Source organism: Hippichthys cyanospilos, chromosome 5 (genome assembly GCF_059441005.1).
Source record: "Hippichthys cyanospilos isolate Australia breed blue-spotted pipefish chromosome 5, RoL_Hcya_1.0, whole genome shotgun sequence".
NCBI lineage: Eukaryota > Metazoa > Chordata > Actinopteri > Syngnathiformes > Syngnathidae > Hippichthys > Hippichthys cyanospilos.
Window position 1 is genome coordinate 7,984,153 of NC_142373.1, and position 18,875 is coordinate 8,003,027.

Consider the following 18,875-nt stretch of genomic DNA (forward strand, 5'->3'; position numbering starts at 1 on the left):
GGGAAAACGCCGCCCCCGAGAAAAATTTGCGCCGGTTCCAATCCCTTGTCTTTCCGCAGAGCCGCGATACCCGCCGGTCTTTGACAGGAAGTTGTCAGCGACGCAGGCGGTGACCGTGGGCGACGGCGTGGAGCTGGAGTGTCACCTGACCGGCTCGGCCCCCATGAAGGTGACCTGGTCCAAGGACCACAAGGACATCCGGAGCGGCGGGAACTACAGGATCCGCGCGGAAGGCGACGCGGCCCAGCTCACCATCGTCAAGGCCGACAAAGCTGACGCGGGACGATACTCCTGCCACGCCGCCAACGACGTCGGGAAGGACTCTTGCTCCTGCGATCTCACCGTCAAAGGTTTTGGTCCCGAATAGTTGCTCCCACGGCTCTTTGTTTTCCATCCCGCTTGTTTTTGTCTCGCTCCATCGTCCGAGTGAGCGGATCTTTCCGTCTCACCCGCGTTGCTTTGGCATCCCCCGCAGCCGGTTTTGGCCTCGCGTTCCGCAACCCCTGTTCTTTCCGCCCCGTCTTTCTGCCCCGTCTTCATCGTATTCTTTTGCCTTGGTCTTTGTGCGCTGTCCTCGGGTTTGCGTCCCCTCTTTGTCTCTTTCCCCTCAAACTTTGCATTCCGACCTCTGCTTGTGGCTCAGCCCGCCGATTTCTTTGCATCGCTCCTCTGTCCCTCCGGTTTTATCCTGTCCCCTCCCATAGCGTGCGTGCGTGGTGACTCATGGCCCCCGTCTCTTTCCTAGAGCGTAAGAACCCTCCCATATTCACCAAGAAGCCGTCCGAGGAAATGGAGGACACCGAGGGTCGCCCGGTCAAGATGGAGGCCCGCGTGTCCGGCTCCCAGCCCATGTCGGTCCTCTGGTTCAAGGACGGCGCCGACGTCTCGGCTTCCGACGATTACGACTTGAGCTTCAAGAGCAACGTGGCCGTGCTTTGCATCAAGAGCGGCCGGCATGAGCACAGCGGACGCTACAGCTGCAGAGCCGCCAACGAGGCGGGGAAGGCAGAGTGCGACGTGGTCCTCAAAATCTCCGGTCAGTGAGCCCCCGGCGCTGATATCGTCTCGGTCGCTCGTACGTTTGCCCGCGTGTTTTCGCCTGTGACCGTTTCTCTCCGGAGCTATTTCATATGTAGCAAGTTCAGCCAGCGTTTTGTAGTTGTCGTTTGTCGTTCCTTCCTGACCTCCTAAAACATAGCATGGCCAACCTTTTGAGCTTTGCCTCGTCCGTCCTTTGTTAGCGTGGCAACTTTACTTTTGCCGTAGCTATTTCATATGTAGCAAGTTCAGCCAGCGTTTTGTATTTGTCGCTTGTCGTTCCTTCCTGACCTCCTAAAACATAGCATGGCCAACCTTTTGAGCTTTGCCTCGTCCGTCCTTTGTTAGCGTGGCAACTTTACTTTTGTTAGCGCCGTTTGCAGTTGGGGTCCATATGTCATTCGCCTGCACGTTTGATAACTTGGCTAACGTTCAGTCATTGTTATCGTGATCGCGGTCGTTGACGCGGCCAATTTCGCTTGCCGGCGCCGTCAGGTAACAGCGTAGCAATCCTTGAGCTTCGTTAGCGTTCGCCACCCGTCAAATATATTTGCTAGCGCGCCGGCTGATGTTTTGGCGCCGGCATCTCGCGCAGAGCCCAAGTCCGCCCCGGTCTTCGACGTTCCTCTGAAGGCGGCGTCGGTGTCCGAGGGCGAGCGTCTGAGTCTGCGCTGCCACGTTCGCGGCTCGCCGCCCCTTCGGATCCAGTGGATGAAAGACCGAAAAGAGCTGGGGCCGTCCGCCGCCGCCGCCGTCAGCTTCTCTGACGGGACGGCCTGCCTGGAGGTGGCCTCCGTGACCCGTCACGACGCCGGCGACTACATCTGCAAGGCCACCAACGACGCCGGCAGCGAGCTGTGCCGCGCCAAAGTCACCGTCAAGGGTAAAAGCGGGGATTGTCTATTTTCTCAGACGTATACGACTCAAATAACACGTCCGCGGTACTGTTGAAAAGGATCGAACACGCTTGATGGTAGATGGAAATTGTTTGGCAAGGCGAGCGAGTCCCAGTCAGGCACCCGGCCGCCATTGATGGCGTTTGTGGTTTTTGTCATGGAAGGAAAAGAAGCCGCGCCCACGGACGTGGCTGCCGAGGTCGCGGCCGCCAAAAAGCTGGACCAGCTCTTCTTCATCCAGGAGCCCGGCAGCCTGCACGTCACCGAGAGTGAGACATCCGCCTTCTCCTTCCTCTCTCGGGGCCAGGACGTTGCAAGACGCTGGAGATGATCCGCAGTCGCGCGCGAGTGTATCAGAAATGTCCGGAACGTTCCTGAGAGTCGATGAGTGCCATTGACGCGCCTGCGTACGCACTAAATAAACCAATAAGCAAACAAGCGCAGCAACTCTTAGGGAGACAAGCGTCACGGGGGGGGGGGGGGCACTTGCGCACGCACGATAGAAGCAAACGGAAATGACCGTGAGGTGGTGTGCCCGCAGAGGGCGCCGCCACCTTCATTGCCAAGGTTGGCGGCGAGCCCATCCCCAGCGTCAAGTGGATGAAGGGCAAGTGGAGGCAGCTGACCCAGGGCGGCCGCGTCTCCATCGAGCAGAAGGGCCGGGAGTCCAAACTGGAGATCCGAGAGGTGACCAAGTCGGACTCCGGCCAGTACCGCTGCGTGGCCTCCAGCAAGCACGGCGAGATCGAGTGTGCCGCCGACCTCCACGTGGATGAGAAAAAGGCGGCCGCCCAGCTGGAAGGGGACCTGAGAGCCAAGCTCAAGAAGTTAGTCCGTGGGCAGGCGTGGGCAGAACAGGGACTGCGGCTCTTCAACCGGAATCTCCTTCCTGTCTTCAGGACGCCGTCCAAGCAGAAGAGTCCCGAGGCGGAGCAGGACATCGACATCGTGGAGCTGCTGAGGAACGTGGACCCCAAAGAGTACGAGAAGTACGCTCGCATGTATGGCATCACCGACTACCGGGGACTGCTCCAGGCCATCGAGCTGCTCAAGCAGGAGAGGGCGGAAGAAACCGGACGACAAGTGAGATACCCCCCCGCGCAGCCGCCGACAGCGCGGATCCGGTCTGCGTCCGATACCCATTCCGGCCCTTGCCGTCGGCAGGAATCGGAGCGGAGTGGACCCAGAGAGGTGGATGAGGACATGGCAAGGCTGGTGGCCGACCTGCAGAAGAGGATGGAGCGGACGGAGGTCGGTAGACGACGTGTCTTAGTTGGAATCCAAAGTATCGACAGTCCATAGAATATCGTGCCGGCCGGCGCTAGCTGCCGTGGTCCATCCGTAGTCGGCGGCCCATTGTCCGCGTTCCGCGCCTAAGTCGACCTGTTGTTTCCTCTAGCCCGTAACCGTGGTGAAGGACATCTGCGACCAGTCCGTCCTTGTCGGCGAGGAGGCTCTTTTTGAATGTGAGGTGAAGATCAACTACCCTGAAATCATGCTGTCCTGGTACAAGGGCACCCAGAAACTAGACACCGGCCCCAAGTACGACATCGGTGTGAGCGGAGACCGCCACCTGCTGAAAATTAAGGGGTGCCAAGTCGCTGACCGGGGCAACTACCGAGTGGTGTGCGGGCCTCACATTTCCAGCGCCAAGCTCACCGTCACCGGTCAGTTCTGCGAAACGTCTTCATGAATAGTAGGGCAGCCGGGCAGTACTGTCAACAATGTAGTTCCGCGCCCTCCAACCCTTTGTTCGTACCGTGCCGTACGAGATCCGTAGCCCCTACGCGCCATAATCCACAGCCCGTCGCCAATAGTGTCCGGTGCGTAGTCCGTCCTTCATTTCGCATAGTCCGTAGTATGCGGTCCCCAGCCCGCTCTTAGTTATAGTTAATGATCCACGGGTAGAAGTTTGCTGTCCGTAGTCCGTAACACTAACGTAAGCCTCCACGGTTTGATTTTTCCAGAGGCCGTGGTGGAGACGCATCTTCAGGACACGTCGGGTAAGGAAGGCCAGGCGTGCTCATTGTCTTGTCAGTTGTCCATCCCCGATGTGGAGGCGCAGTGGTTTAAGGATGGCCAGAAGTTAGACACCAAGGGGGGCAGGTTCAAGTCCGAAGTCAAACACAAGCTCCAGAAGCTTTATATTAAGGACTTGAAGCCCGAAGACCAGGGCCGCTACACCTGCAGGTACCTGCACCTGCAATCCTCTGCGGACCTCTGGGTGGAAGGTTCGTACCTAGTTCGAAAACCTTCCGACCGATCCTTCACTAACCTCTTGTGCCCCCCCCCCCCCCCTCCCTCCCCCCAGTCATCGTTTTCATCACGCCTCCCCGGACTAATCCCAAACCTTTTGTCCACACTCTCTTTTTGACTTCCCGATAGAGGTTTACTTTCTCCTTAACTAGTCATCTATCCATCCCCTTGCCCGTCCTCCCTCTTGGACTCCGGGTCAGTCGTCACCCTCCCGCGGGTCCCCCGTAACCCCGGCGCCGATATCGTGCGCTTGGCTTGAAATCTGTCGGTCCATGGCACCGACAGCACTAAAAATCCTCATTGTCATCTCCGTCCCTTTTACGTCTTCCTTCTTGGACTCCTGTCAGTCCGCGGTACCTCCCGACCCCAGCATGGTCCGTCCGACGGTTCTCCCCTCCTAATACCGCAGCAGTCGTTGGCCCGCTCGCAACCCGCCCGGCATTCTCACCGTCGCCGCATCCTCCCCCCGACGGCCGCACCTGCTAACTTTCCGCTCGGCGACAGAATCCCTGTCAGAACCTCCTCGGTGCGGATGCCGTCCCTCGCCGGGACCCTCTCATCCAGCGCCGTCCGTCTTTGTCTCTCGTAGCCGAGCAAATTCATTTCACCAAGCGCATCCACAACGTGGAGGTGAACGAACGTCAAGCGGCCACCTTTGAGTGCGAGGTGTCTTTCGACAACGCGGTGGTGTCCTGGTACAAAGACACCTGGGAACTGAGAGAAAGTCCCAAGTACAAGTTCCGCAGCGAGGGCCGGAGACATTTTATGGTCATCCAAAACGTGAGCGTGGAGGACGAAGGTGCGTAGTAGCACTACGGCTGGGCTCCGCCGTCCCCGCGCCGCATTTGACCGATGACTCCTCTCACGTAGGCGTGTACTCGGTGATTGTGAGGTTGGAGCCCCGGGGCCAAGCTAAGAGCAGCGCTGAGCTCTATTTGTCTGGCAAAGGTACCGCGGCCGCGCCTTTGACCACCCTTGGACCGGCTCTCTTCTCCTGTTTAACGCTCCCTTCTTCTCCTCCTCCTCCTCCTCCTTCTTCTTCGCCCCCGTCTTTGGCAGAGATCCAATTAGCCGCCGTTCCCTTTGGTGAGTACTTTCTTTTCTCCGACGCGGAATGCTGGTCCCCGGCCGTCTTTCGGAGCGCTGGAAAAACGCGCGCTTCGCGTGTCGAAGTCACGCGGGCCGCAAACCGGGCTGGCCGTTCGGCCCCCCGCCGCTTGACACCTCGCGACCCGCGATGAGATGCGCGAGGCGTTCGCTGACCACGCCATACCCGGAGCGAGTGGCCCGAATGAACGAATGCCCTCTTAACGCACGGCGTCAATTGATTGGCGCCGCTCACCCAATGTGCGGTGAACTCCGGGCCACCCCGTCAATGAATGCGCCGTGAACATCGCGTCCCGAGAGAGCGAACGAGCCAACGGGCGGGCGGGCGGGCGAGCGAACGGGCGGGCGGGCGAGCGAGCGAGCGAGCGTGCTTCAAAGACGGAGCGGATGAATGGCTGAAATTCTCCCGACGCGGGACGAGGTACTAATCGTTCCAATTCCTTTGCGGTTTAGATGTCCAAGACGTTCCCGTGGAGAGGCCGGAAGCGCCTTCGTCGGTAGACGTTCAAGGTAAGAGCAAAGACGCCGGCCCGCCCTCGCGTATTTGCGAGTATCGGACCAAACGAGGGCGGCCGGATCAAAGGTTGGAGCTGAGAGGCTCCCCGTTTGCTTTGCCGGCGGCCCCAAATTGTCCAAATTGTTGTCCAAATGAATGAAAACATGCGCCGAGGAGACAGACTAAGTTGAGCTGCCGGAAAGTCGGCGTGCGCACGAGCCAACGGAATGATGACACATTTCTTTGCTCTTTCTTTCAAGAATCTGCTGAGTTTTATCATTACGAGGAAGAAATTGAGCAGACAGGTATTGGGGCTTTTCTTCTCCTCCCCGTCGTCATGGTCCGTCCTCCATTTTCACATCCTTTCCTCATCCGTAACACGTTCATACCCCGCGCCCTTGACGAGGCTTTGGACTAACCTCGAGCTAGGAGGAGTCCATCTTTGAAGGAGGCCGGCCCAAAAACAATTACAGTAGTTTTCAATGGCTACCTCTAAAGAGGAAGAAGAAGAGTGGCCTTCATGTTTGGAACGCGTCCTGAGCCTTTTTTGCCGATGGACTCCCTACTAACATCATTTGAAACCGGCATCCAGTGAGGAATTAAGATGGAAGGGAAGAGTGGTGGTCACCTGGTTGGGGGACTTAGCACGACAGGGGAGTGGCTCTGTTTGGTCCCCTGGCGGTTCCGTTTTTGATTTTTTTTTTCAAGTTAGGTTCTCCCTCTGAATGGACAAAAATGAGAAAATGAAAAACAAAACGTGTGTCTTTTCCAGTTACCGTCCAGGAGACGGCGGAAGGACGGGAAGCGGAAGCGAGAGAGGACGCGCGTTCCCGAGGTACCCGAGGAAATCTCGCGAGCGCCATCTTTGGTGTCTTCCGGCTAACTTGTTGAGTGTTTCCTTTCCAAGCGGCCGAAGCCCCGGAGGAAGAGCGCGTGGAGCCGGCCGCAAAGAAGGAAGGGGCGCCGCCCCCGCAAGGTAAGAAAGCCATTCTGCGGCCGGCTTCGCATCCACGGCGACTGACGTCGGCGTCCGTGTCACAGTGACCAAAGTGGAAGAGGAGGATCTCTCGGAGAGGAAGAAGAAAGTGCCGACCCCGTTTCGAGGTACTTTGTTTTGGTGGATTCCGAGGTCGCGACCGGTCGCTAACCGGCTTGAATTTCTCCAAAGAACCCGAGGAAGTCGAAGCCGGGCCGCCGCGGAAGCCAAAGAAAGGTAGCCCTTCCCGCTTCCTCTTGCCTCTCGCCTCTTGTTATCCTTTCGTCCTCTCTGTCGCCGACTTCCGTCCGAGCCGCATTTCTCAAATATATTTTGTCGCCCGCCCCCAAGACGAGCCCGAGCCTTCGGTAGAATCCGGAAAGCCCCCGCCCGAAGCGGAGCCGGCGGCGACGGCCCAGCCCGAGCCGAAGCCCAAAGTCAAGCCGGCGGCGAAGCCCGGGCCGGGAGCCGAGCCGACGGCCGGGGTCGAGCCGGTGGAAAAACTGGAGCCCGAACCGGGGCTTAAACTCAAGAGGGTGGCGAAGCCGGCGAAGAAGCCGGAGCAAGAACCCGAGGCCGAGCCAGGGTTTAAACTCAAGCCGGTCTTGAAGCCGGCGGTGAAGCCGGAGAAAGAGCCGGAGCCGGGTGTCAAACTCAAGCCGGTGCCGAAGCCGGCGCCCAAGCCGGCGGAGAAGCCCGAGCCCGAAGCCGAGCCCCAACCGAAGCCGAAAATCGAGCCGCCGGCGAAGCTCGAGCCTGAGCCCGAAGCCGAGCCGGCGGCCAAGCCGGAGGCGGGGCCCCAAGTCAAAGCAAAGGCCGAGCCGGAAGCCCAAGCCAAGCCTGTGGTGTTGAAGGAGCCGACCGCGCCTCCTTCCAAAGGTACTTTTCGCCTTCTTTTCCCGCCGCTCCTCGTACGTGTGCCTTTGTACGCGTGCTGCTTTGTTTGCGCGGAAGCCTATCTTTGAGTGTCGAACGTGTCACTTTAAGTCTCTGGGGAACCAAAACCAGAACCTGTTGGAATCAAGTCCAAACCCGAGGTGGCAAAAACAGAGCCAGCCGCGGTCCCCGAACCAGAGCCCGCGGGGGTACCCGAACCAGAGGCGAGACCCAGACGAGAACCCGTGTCGATACCTACGCCGCCCGAACCGGAGCCTGCGGGGGTACCCGAACCAGAGGCGAGACCCAAACGAGAACCCGTGTCGATACCTACGCCGCCCGAACCGGAGCCTGCGGCGGGGCCCAAACCGCCCACGCCTGAGCCCCCGGCGGAAAGTAAACCTCCCCGACCGGAGTCTGTAGTGGCACCCGAAACCCCCAAACTGGAGCCCTTGGCGAAAAAAGCTGAAGTAGCGGGGCCCAAGGTGCAGAAAGTAGAACCTCCGAAGGCCAAAGAACTAAAGGAACCTGCCAAAAAAGGTACACGTCTTCCACCTGTGGGCTTTTCCACAACTTCTTAAATCACAAGGCGGTGAAAAGCTCTTGGTTCGTCAATAAATTCAGCGTAGCTATTGACCTTGTCTCAAAGTGATCGAGAAGCCAGTGACGGAGGCTGCTGCGGAAAGGCGGGAGCCCCCCGGCAAAGAAGAAACAAAAACCAAGACGCCCGCGGTCAGCGAAGGTATCCCGAGCTCGGCCACAAGTCTTCGGTCTTGTCGTCTTCTTAACTTTTACGCGCGCTTCACGACGTGGCCTCGTTGGGCACGTGGCGTGTCCCCTTCTCGGCATGCGCTGTCCGCGCTTGTCAAACGCGCGTCTCGGGCCGCGCTTCGTCAATCCTGTTTCGTTGTTTGTCTTTGGCTTGTCGAGCCCGGTGTCGTTTGGTGAGTTTGGCTCCTCGTCTCCGGCCCTCGGCGAGCGGCTCTTCGTCTGCGGCGTGTCACACGTATTTGTCTAAATTTGTCTTACCCTGTTTTTCACCCGTGGTTCTTCACGCGTGGTTTGGTTGGCGGCTCTCGCCATCTTCTTCTTTCTTTATTCTAATTCATCACGTCGCGTTTGTCTCTTCGCGAAGAATTCCCCGTGTCTCGTTTCGAACTTGTACATATTTCTTCACGTGTCGTTCGTCACGTCCGTTTGTATGGAATGTTTCTTGACGCGTTTTCAGCGGAGGTCTTTTTGTGCCGCTTCTTCCAAGTTCCTGTGCCGGAGAAGATAGCGGGTGAACCGAAACCAGCAAAGGAAGCCCAACCCGTTCTGCTCCCTCCCAAGCAAGAGCCGGCAGAGGCAAAAAGAGGTACTTTGAAGTTTGCCCGCGGGGGGTAGCGGCGCTGCCTTCCAGGCCGCCTGTGCAAAAAGCCTTCCGTTTTAGCAGCGTAACCGCACGGCGTAACCTGTGTGTGCGCCAGCACATTGTCGTGTTCTTAACGTGACCCGCGTGTCGCTGTCTCACGCTTTTTCAAGCTCGGAAAGCTGATCTTGTAGTCCAAGACCGGCGCACGCTGGCCAAAGGGTCTCGGGAGAGGCCCCGTGAGGTTGTCTGGTCACAGAGTCCTCCACCCGAGTCTCTCCAGGGTACGACTCGGGCGAGGCTACCGGAGAAAACTGAAACGGTGGCAGAAAAAGTGGCTAAGGTGCCTCCTGATAAGCCTCGTCACATAAGAGAAAATGTGGCGGATTTGTTTCATGATGGGCCTCTCAAAGTACCGGGAACGCTTCCCGGTATACTTGATAATGTACCAGTGAAAGAACCTGAGAGGATTCATGCTAAACCCGAGGAAGTATCGGAGAAAGTACCCGAAGTAGTGGCGGAGAAACCTCTCGGTAAGCCTGACGAGGTCCCGGTGAAAGTACCGCAGAAGTCGAATGATAAAAGTGATCAAAAGAAAGGGAAGGTTTTTGGTACACGGGATAAAGTATTCGGAAAGCTTCCTGGCATGCCTGATGAAGTACCAGAGAAAGTGTCAGAAAGCTTTCATGATAAACCTGATGGAGAGCCAGAAAAAGTGCCAGAAAAAGTGGACGAGAGGCTCCTCGGTTTGTCTGATACAGTACCGGAGAAAGTACCAAAGAATTTTTTTGTTAGACCCGATGATAAAAAAACAGCGAAAGAAGGTCTTCCCGCCAATCCCGATAATGTGCCCGAGAACGCGCCGGAAACATTGTCGGAGGAGCTTCCCGGTAAGCCCGATGAAGTACCGGTGAAAACGCAAGCGACACTTGATGGAAAAGCTGATGAATTGAGCTTGAAGCTTTCCAGCGCGCCCGACAAAGTGTCGGACAGGCTTCACGATGAACCCGATGACTTACCGGAGATCGTGACGGCCGAGTCTCAATATGAACTTGAGCACATACAAGCGAAGCTTCCCGGCATGCCTGATAAATTACCGGGGAAAGCGTCGCAAAGGCTTCATGATAAAACTCATAAAGAGCCAGAGAAAGCACCAGAAAAGGTTCCAGAGAAGCTCATTGGCATGCCCGATAAAATACCAGAAAAAGTACCAAAGAAACGTCGTGACAAACCTGACAAAGCGCCGGGGGAACCTCCCGAGATTCATGATATAGTATCAGAGAAAGCGTCGGAAAGGCTTTGTGATAAAACCCATAAAGAGACAGAGAAAGTACCGGAGGAAGTGGCTGGGAAACTGCCCGATAAAATGCCGGCAAAAGTACCGGAGAGACCTTGTGATCAACCTGACAAAGTGCCAGGGAAACCTCCCGGGATTGGTGACGTAGTACAAGAGAACCAGAGAAAGCCTCATGAAGAACCCCGTAAGGTGCCAGAGGAAGGACATGAAAAAGCGGCAGAGGATCTTGCTAAGAATGATGAACTGCCATGGAAAATACCAGAAAAGCTGTATGATAACCATGACCGAGTAGCCGAAAAGTGTCCTGGTATAGCCGAAAGAGTGCCAGAAATGCCACCCGATGAACCTGATCATTTACCAGAAAAGCCTCATGTCAAACCTGTGAAAGTACAGATAAAACCTCCCGATAAACCACGTAAGAAAGTGCCGGTGAAACCCCATGATAAACATAAGAGCGTACCAGAGTCCTTTCCTAAAAGCGCTGGTGAAGAAGGACTCGAGGAGGCTGATCGAGTCGCGGGGAAGCTTCATAACTTGCGCGTGAAAGCTCCAGCCTGGGGCCCCGATAAACCACGTGAAAAAATAGGAGATAAGAGTCCGACAAAAACGTGCGAGAAATTACCAGACGCGCCTGAAAAGGTACCCGAGAAGCTCCCCGCTAAACCGCATGAGAAAGCACCAGACGAGCTCACTGATAAACCCTGGGACAAAGTGCCGCAGGGAGTTCCCGACAGAACGTTGGATAGTGTACCAGAGAAGCTTTGTGAAAACACCCATGGGAAGATACCTGATCAAGTCTTTCAGGTACCACATGAAAGACCTACTAAGGCGCCAGAGAAACTCCGCGATGAAGCTCGTGAGGGACGGCCGGAGGCGCTTCCCGACACGGCCGACAGAGTGCCGGAGGAGCTTCGCTTAAAAACGCACGAGAAGGTGCCCCAGATACGTTCTGAAAAGCCATGCGAATTAGTACGAGAGAAGCTCCCCGGGAAAACGAATGAGAAAGCGCCAGTAAAAGCTCACGATAAACCCGATCGAATACCAGAGAGCTTTCCCGATAAACCTCGCGACAAAGTTCCGGAGAAGCTTCCCGACACGGCCGACAGCGCGCCGGAGAAGCTTCCTTCAAAACCGCACGAGAACGTGCCCGAGATACGTTCTGAAAAGCCATGCGAATTCATACGGGAGAAGCTCCCCGGGAAAACAAACGAGAAAGCGCCAGTAAAAGCTCACGAGAAACCCGATCAAATACCAGAGAGCTTTCCCGATAAAGCTCGCGACAAAGTACCGGAGAAGCTTTCTGATGAAATGTTTGCAAAGGTACGCGAGCATCTTACGGATATAGCTGATACCTTACCAGAGAAGCCTGCAAATGAAAAACCCGACAAAGTGCCAGAGAAGCTTCACGACACGCTTGAAAATGTGTCAGAGAAGGTACCCGGGAGATATCCTGATAAACCTGGAAAACCTCCGGGAAAGCCTCATAAAGTCAAAGGGAAACTTCCCGATAAACTTCGGGAAATAACACTTAAACCTGATCCGGTATTAGAAAGCCTTCCCGATGATGCTCAGAAAGTACCTGGGAAGCCTGACAAAGTGCCAGAGAAGCATGCTGAGAAGCACGGGAACGCACCGGAGACGCTTCCCGGCCAACCTCAGAAAGTAGCCGAACCTTGTGCCAATAAAAGCTACGAGGAAATACCAGATGAGGTTCCTCAGATGGCGGGGAAAGTTCTCCCGCAACCAGAAGTCCCGGTTGCGAAGGACACCGAGAAACGTCCGGCAAAACCGCTAGACGAGAGAGGTCTTGACAAAAAGCCCGCTCCCGCTCCGCAGAGAGCTTCTAAAGACGCTAGGGTCCCTCTCCTGACACCCGAGAAGGTTGCAGAAGAGTCAGTAGACGAAATGTTTTCTGGGGCTGTCTGTGTTCACAAAGAAGTAGCTGAAGATTCTGCCACAGGTACAAGGGAAAACCTCCTCATCTGCTTTTTCTTCTTCTTCTTCTTCTTCCTTCTTGCTACCTCTGCACGCATGCACATTTGGAAGAGCCGCCGTCCGGTAGAAAGTGCTGCCCTTTAGAAACTTTTGCAGACTCGCCTCTCCTTTGCGCTCATTTGTTTTTGTCTAATCGACTGTCTCTTCTCTTTCTTTATTTTTTTGCAAACCCCTTGGATGACAAACCCGAAGGTTTAGAAACCGAGAAGGTTGTCAAGAAGCCACCTTTAGAGGTTGAACCGGGGAAGAAAGTCTCTCCTCCGGAAAAAGGTATCGGGGCAGCTTCAAAACACCCCGAGGCACCTTTTGTTGTTTTTGTCATTGTTGTTGTTTCACTCTTGATTGTCTTTGTGTTTTGTCGTCACTTCTTGGCGCCGCCATATGACGCCCACTCTTGGTGCCTCAGCGTGGCCAATCGGGCTCGAGCCGCGACGGGAAGTACATCACGCGACAGAGATGGCTTTTTTCACAGAGGAAGCTCGGTCTTACGAAGCCGAGTCGGAGGATCGAGTTCAAGTTACGTATGAGGAGGCCTCGGGCCCGGCAGGCGACGTGAACATTTCCTCGACTGGGACCCGGATGAAACCCTCCGAACCTAGAGGCCAGATATCTGTGACCGAAAGGAAGACGAGTGCCACGATAACCGAGGAACCGGAAAAGGCTCAAAAAGAGCCGAACGCTAGCGACGTTGGAGGTGAAGGACAAGATGAGAAGCAGGCGGTTAGGAGAGAAAGCAGAAGCGTCACCCGCAAAGGAACCCGGGAGTCCACCGTCAAATCCTCCACGGTAATACGGGAAATAGGTGTCGGGGCGCGCGACAAAGACAGCCTTGATATCTCCGCGTCTTTTGCCGGAGACCAAAAAAGCAGCCGTCCGGAAGACCGGGTCATTGAATCGGTCAGAGTTGTAGCTAAAGAAAAGTCGGCGGCGAGCCAGCAGATAGCCGAGGAAGCGCAAGAAAAGGCTGGACCGAGCGAAGAAAAGAGTCACGCAGAAGCAGACGTGTCTCCGCAAATCCTTCCCAAGGTCTCTCTTGAAAAAAAAGAAAACAAGGACTCCAGTCTTCCGCTCGGAACGACGCCAAAACGTCAAGAGAAAGAGGACAAAGCTGCAGCCGGAGGTACGCCCGGGGCTGATCCGTATCGCTCTTTTTTTCATCGTCCTCTTTTGTCAAAATTCTTTTTTCCTCTGAATCCTAACCTCTCGCATTTAACTCTTGTTTCTCAAAGAAGCCGACGAGTTTCCCGTCATTATGAAGATACCGGGGAAACAGTCTGAGAGAGGTAGAGGCAGCAGTTGGTCTGACCAATTAGCGCTTGTCATTTCTGTGCATTCTAACCCAGATGTCTGTGTTGTCCGGTCCTAATCTCTTGGCGCCGCATAATGGCGCTCGCGCTCAACTATTCCCGCAATCCTCCGCCTCCCACCCGTAGCGTCAGAGGAAGGAAAGCCGAGGGAGGCGCTATCCAGCGGCTCTCTGTCCGTGGAAATCATCCAAGGAGAAGAGCGCATAGAAGAGAGCAAAGATGCCGACGCGATCTCTAAATCCAGGGCTTGGAAATCTGTTACTGAAGGTTCAGAAAGCCCGGGCCTTCGAGAAAGTTCTGTTTCCAGCCAGGGTTCAGGAGACCATTCTCAGCCAAAACCTCCGCAGGCAGCCGGCATGGCGGATACGATTAGACAAGACAGACCTGAAGTTAAAGCGGCCGAGGCGGCCGTTAGTCAGTCGCAAGATAAAGGTCCGCCGGCAGAGCAGGATGCGACCGTCGCTGTTGCGCGGGGAGATGAAGAACCTCGGAAGACACAAAGACGATCTGAAATGGAGCGTAAGGGAGTGCCTGGCGAGAAGAGAGAGGTTTTACTAGTATGGAGTTCCGAAGAGGCGGAGGTTGCAGACCTTCCGCGTCAGAAAGTTCCGAAACAACCTGAAGGGGACGGAGGGCGCCCGGAGACCTCCGAGGGACCTGCGAGGAAATCGGCCGTGTCCGCCCATTTAGGGATACCCCTCAAGGCGAAGGCCTTAGATGTTACCGGAAAGGAAGAACGGCGGTCCGCCGTGACATCGGAGCTGTTTCAGGTTGACATCATCCAGACGAGAAGCAAAGCTCTGGGTGACTTAATTCAACCAACGATTGGCACGAGTGACTCCCATAAATATATGGAAGGCGCGTCAAGTAAAGGTCTTGAAAGCTGGACCGTATTAGACAAATGTCAGGAAGAATCCAACACTGAGTCACAGAAAGTAAACATCAACCCTCTTAAAAATACAGAGGTGACTGCCCTGAAGGCAAAGACAGAAGTTCGAGACCATCAACAAATTGAACCGTCCAACTTTATGAAGCTTGACAGTTCAACACCTGAGAATGCGGCATCCCTTTTGTCGGCCGACACACTCACAAGAAAACCGAATCCTCGCGTCGTAGAATTCCAAAGGAGACCTGAGTCGGAACCAGTGCTGCGGCAGTCAGCGGAGCCCCTTGTTCCTTTGTCAGAAGAGGATGCGTATGGGTTTCACGCAGACTCGACTGCCTCCGACGAAGAGCCTCGGGCGTCAGCTGGAAGTGCAGATTTTGCCCCTGACCAACCTTCCCTCTTGGTGGTTTTAGGGAAAGAACAGTCCCCTGTTGAGAAAACGCTGAAGTCTGAAGCGCCAGCAGAAGAAGTTGTCCGCCCTCAGATCAAAGAATTCAAAACAGAACAGGAAGCGGTCGTTCCCGCTTTCATGACATCACCTGCAGAAGACGTCACACACCCTAAGTCCGTTTTTGCCGCGGGAATTCCAAGAGAGTATGCTGGACTTGAGATGCCCGAAGAGGCGCTGGACGAAGGTACACAGGCAGGCCAATCTGAAGGAAAGAAAAGAAGAAAGGAAAACAATGGAATAAAGAGCGCACCTTCGCTTACAGTAGGAAAGAACATGGACGGTTCACTTGCACTGCAGCAAGCCGTCGAGATACAGGGCCAAGCAGATCTAATAGCTGTCGAAAGAGCCCGAAAGAACCAACAGCTTTCCTCCGCGGGAATAAAAAGCTCCAAGTTCAAGAAGCGCAGGGCTGACCCGAGCAAAGATTGGGTAGTTCAGGCTCACGTTGAAGAGGCCAGCGGTCCTCTGGATGTGAAACAGGAACGAATGGAAAGAGGAGCAGCCGTGAAGCGGGTGGTCACTCCTCTATCTGGAGTTGTTGAGGGTGCAAGCGATAAACTAGAAAATTTGCAGAGATTTATAAGCCCTACTGTGACAACTGAGGAACATCAGCCAAAGCCCGAAATCCCCGAGCAGGGAGAGGTTTTTGAAATGACACAAGAGCTGGTGAGAACTACACCAGGGCGTGTCTCATCCAAGATATCAGCGGAAGACCACACAGGAGATGAAAAAGAGAGTCCCCTTACAGAGAAGGTATTTCAGTGTTTGGAAAACCTTCGGGATAGACCCGGTATATCTCAGACAAGTTCTTTACCCCTGGCAAACACTGATGTCCAATCCGCAGTGCCTCCCCAAACGCAGATGCTAAAAGCTGAGACACTAGACGAGGAACATGCTTCGGAACCAGCGGGGGACTCGGTGAAGAAAGGAGCTCCTGAACATAACCCGGCGTCATCCCAATTCAGACCGAAATCCCTGAAAGAGAAACGGCAAACTTTGAGCAAGGTCAAACACATTTCTGTAGAAGAAGGGCACGCTGATGACTCTGTGGTGCGGAGTAAAAACGATCACCTTTCTGAAAGACGACCAGAAAAAAACGACAGGGAACCTACAGCAGCTCCAGATGTTGACTCTACAGATCATCACACAGAGGTCCTTAAGTCCCGAGCTCTCCAAAGACCGCACGAATCGAAGACATTTTTAGACACGGAGAAGAATTTTGAGTCTGGAATTTCCGGCACTTTGCCTGAAGTAGCAGATGTTTCTAAGCCGAAAGCATATCTGTCTCAAAATGCTGAAAGTCATGTCACCGAGGATTCCCTGAGAAATCAACAGGGGAAACTTGGAAATCCAGCTCCCCCCGAAACTGCTACAGTCAAAGCCTCAGTCCAAGGTCATCCTCGGAGCTCGACGCCAGCAGAATTGAATCAGCGGATGGGAAGGAAGTCTTTGAAGACAACTGTGTCGGATGAATGTCAGAGAGGAGTGCTAGAAGGAGGAGGAACGCAGTTCGATACTTTGCTAAGTCAGAACACACCGGAAAGTGTCATCCGAGGTCACGGGTCACGGCAAGACCCGACCTCCGAAATCGGGGGACAAATGTTGGTCGAAGGGGAGCCACCAAAACATTTGTCCGTAGGGCCTCCGAACACTGGCGCAGTCCAAGTTTCTACCCGAAGCTTGACACGGGCAGAACTGAAACAACAGATGGAAATATCTTCCGAGATACCGGCGATGGACGCGGAAGTTAAGAGAGACCTGAGTAGCGAAGGAATAGGAACCCTTGAAAATCTCACCGGTTTCACATCCCGGGGAGTCCCAACCGCCTATGTCATAGGACAAAGATTAGATCAACCGGAACACCGGGGACTGGAATGTGTGTCCCTGGACAATCTAACAAAGGATAGACTTGGAGACTTCATGGTCGCTCAGCCTCAAACGCCTCACTGCTTACCGCAAGCAGGACTGAGGAACGCGAGACAAAGGACATCTAGGAAACCTTTGACGACGGGCTTTATCGGCGAGGGAGCGGCACACGAGAGTCTTGTTGAAGGTGGCGCATATCAGGGAGACTCAACTTCCAGCATCGAGAGACAAGAGTTAGCTCAAGTGGAGGAGCCGGAATGCGAGTCTCGAGTCGCACTGAAAACGGATACAACCGAAGGAGAGCCGCGTAGCGTGAGGAAAGCGGATCTCACGCGACCGATGGAAAGAAAGGATGTCGGCCATCAGGGAGAAGCGACCGAGAGTCGTTTTACATCCCGGGAAGACCGGCTTGCCAAAAGCGGAGGGCAAAAATGTGATCGAGTGGTGCGGAGATGCGCGTCGGCGCTTCTGAAACACGACACAGACCATACACTTCGGCAACCTCGAGTTCCCCATCGCTTGACTCGGACAGAATCGAAGCAGCCGACGGAAATAACCTCTTCCGAGACTCCCGTGGCAGATGTTATACGTTTCAATAGTAAAGTCATCAGAGAAGCAGGAGGAACGCAGTTTAATAGCAAAGAAAGTCTCCGCTCACCTGAGCCTCTTGTCCAAGATGCCACGTCGCAGGAAAACACAACTCTCAAAGTCATGGGACGGAAGGCAGATCAGCTGGGGCTGAAATGCAAGCCTACGGATGCCCAAACTACTGATGCCGTCAAAGATATTCCTCCTTGCCCCGTGCAAGAAGAAGCGAAGCAGCCAACGGAAAAAACACCTTCCAGGCCGACGTCGATGGGCGTCGTAACTCAGAGAGAGGTCATCGTCGGAGGAGCGACGCGGTCGGCGAGTCCTCGGCGCGCGCCCGAGAGTCTCGTCCAAAAGCTAGATCGAGCAGAGTGGGATGAGCCGAAACGCCAAGAATTAGCGGTCACGGGTACCGGAAAACAGGTAGATCCGAACCGCGCGGAGGGACTTGTCGCCGCCGAGATCGAAGCTGACGAAAAGGAAATACTCATACCAGCTTCCGTTGAAGCATTTAGACGAGATGAAAGATACGAAGGTGAAGTGGCAGCGGTAGACACGTTGCGGCAGCAGAGCATTTTTTCAGCCGAGGACATAGCTAAGGGAGATGACTCCGTCAGAGATCTTACTAAAAGGGGGAAACCCGAGTCGGTAAACCAAAGAAAAAAACAGTCCGGTGACAAAGCAACATCGATACGTCCAATTAGTTTGATGGCCTCAGTCCAAGAACCTTCAGTAACAGATGGATCCAAACCAGCCCCGGGGCAAAGCGCTCCCCCGCAGACGGAGGCCGGCGACGAAAACGGGCCTTCGTCTCAAAATGTCCGCAGAGGTATTGATAGAAGCGTGTGGCGTGTCACCAATGGTGTGTTTTATTTGTGAGCACAAGTCCCGTTTTACGGCACTTCGGCGTCGCGTCGGCGGACGCCGCTTAGGGATCTCACGTCATGGCACCCATTTTCCCCCGGACACAAACAAGCACCCTCCTGTCCGGCCGGCCATTTGAATGTGCCGGCCATGGCACCAAGCACTTTAACCTCTTCCGTCTCTGTCCGTCCGTTTGTGTTTCCCTTTGTCGTTGTCGGCGTAGCCCGTGCGGACGCTCTGACATTCTTTCCGTTTGATTTGCAACCTTCAGCGGACCGATTCCGAGCTCCTCTCAAGGAAGCGGCGGCCGAGCCTGCTGTTCCTCCAGAAGGTAGCGACGGTCCCTCTTTAAGCGTGGAAGAATACTGACTGCATTCTAGATGCGAATCGTTTTCTTGACTTCCTTTTACCCCTGTACTTGAAGAGCGCCGAGCACCTGTACCCGTTCAAGTCCAAAAGCCTGACGAGGGCGCGCAGCGGAAAAAAACAGTGACCGAGCCAGGTATCCCGGGCCTCTTTTAGTGCTCTCGTGACACGGAATCAATCCTATCGACTTGTCTGCGTGTCTTTGTCACCGGGTGTCACATTTTTCCCTTCTTTCTCTATTGATGCAATCGCCTCTTTC

General features: G+C 55.0%; 1 protein-coding gene across 1 annotated transcript in view; it reads left to right on the forward strand.

The window, feature by feature from the left end:
* Positions 1-18,772, forward strand: part of LOC148423288 (titin-like) — a 29,362-nt gene extending 10,590 nt beyond the window's left edge. Inside the window, exons 24-40 of the mRNA XM_088414997.1 lie at positions 60-350; positions 746-1,036; positions 1,634-1,921; positions 2,099-2,203; positions 2,476-2,761; positions 2,834-3,017; positions 3,099-3,185; positions 3,334-3,601; positions 3,902-4,165; positions 5,751-5,807; positions 6,566-6,628; positions 6,701-6,769; positions 6,835-6,897; positions 6,962-7,006; positions 7,121-7,648; positions 18,522-18,581; positions 18,675-18,772. Coding sequence (XP_088271123.1) covers positions 60-350; positions 746-1,036; positions 1,634-1,921; positions 2,099-2,203; positions 2,476-2,761; positions 2,834-3,017; positions 3,099-3,185; positions 3,334-3,601; positions 3,902-4,165; positions 5,751-5,807; positions 6,566-6,628; positions 6,701-6,769; positions 6,835-6,897; positions 6,962-7,006; positions 7,121-7,648; positions 18,522-18,581; positions 18,675-18,772 — 3,047 coding nt within the window. The remainder of the gene's footprint in view (positions 1-59; positions 351-745; positions 1,037-1,633; positions 1,922-2,098; positions 2,204-2,475; positions 2,762-2,833; positions 3,018-3,098; positions 3,186-3,333; positions 3,602-3,901; positions 4,166-5,750; positions 5,808-6,565; positions 6,629-6,700; positions 6,770-6,834; positions 6,898-6,961; positions 7,007-7,120; positions 7,649-18,521; positions 18,582-18,674) is intronic.
* Positions 18,773-18,875: the final 103 nt, after the last annotated feature.